The sequence below is a fragment of the Nestor notabilis genome, unplaced genomic scaffold (genome assembly GCF_000696875.1).
Source record: "Nestor notabilis isolate BGI_N333 unplaced genomic scaffold, ASM69687v1 scaffold21119, whole genome shotgun sequence".
Taxonomy (NCBI): domain Eukaryota; kingdom Metazoa; phylum Chordata; class Aves; order Psittaciformes; family Psittacidae; genus Nestor; species Nestor notabilis.
In genome coordinates, this window is record NW_009942625.1 from 4,091 (window position 1) to 4,695 (window position 605).

A 605-nucleotide genomic window follows, 5' to 3' on the forward strand; every position below is an offset into this window, starting at 1 on the left:
ACCTTGGGTTTTTGCAAGCGCTCACCCCCCTGGCATGGAGGCCCTGGGGCTCCCCAGTGCCAGCCTGGTGTTCCTGCAGGATCCTGAAGTTCCTGGTGGCCAAAAGGAAGTTCAAGGAGACCTTGCGTCCCTACGACGTCAAGGACGTCATTGAGCAGTACTCGGCTGGTCACCTGGACATGCTGGGCAGGATCAAGAGCCTGCAGATGCGGTGAGCTGCACCCAAGGCTGCGGGGGGGCTCTGGGCTTGCCTGGGCCACCCACCATTATCCATGACCATGTCCCCGGAGCCCCTTGTGGTCTCACATTCCCTCTGTTCCCACTGGGAGTGATGGGTTGTGTCCATTTCCTCCCTGCCAGTGTGGACCAGATCGTGGGCAGGGGCGCCCTCACTGTGGACAAGAAGGTTCGGGAGAAGGTGGAGAAGCCGGCGCTGGAGACAGAGCTGGTGGATGAGCTCAGCATGATGGGGCGTGTGGTCAAGGTGGAGAGACAGGTCAGGAGGGGACAGCCGCTGGGAGCATGAAACCGTCCCTTCGGTGGCACACAGACAGGGGAGCCAGGACCCCCATGTCTCTTCTCCATGGGGATGGACCCCCCCCAGC

The 605-nt window shown here is 62.0% G+C and overlaps 1 protein-coding gene across 1 annotated transcript in view; it reads left to right on the forward strand.

Moving 5' to 3' along the window:
- The window catches only part of LOC104411147 (potassium voltage-gated channel subfamily KQT member 4-like), a gene marked incomplete at both ends in the record, with an annotated part of 1,220 nt that extends 724 nt beyond the window's left edge, over window positions 1–496 (forward strand). The window contains 2 exons of the mRNA XM_010021497.1: window positions 80–211; window positions 361–496. Coding sequence (XP_010019799.1) covers window positions 80–211; window positions 361–496 — 268 coding nt within the window. The remainder of the gene's footprint in view (window positions 1–79; window positions 212–360) is intronic.
- Window positions 497–605: the final 109 nt, after the last annotated feature.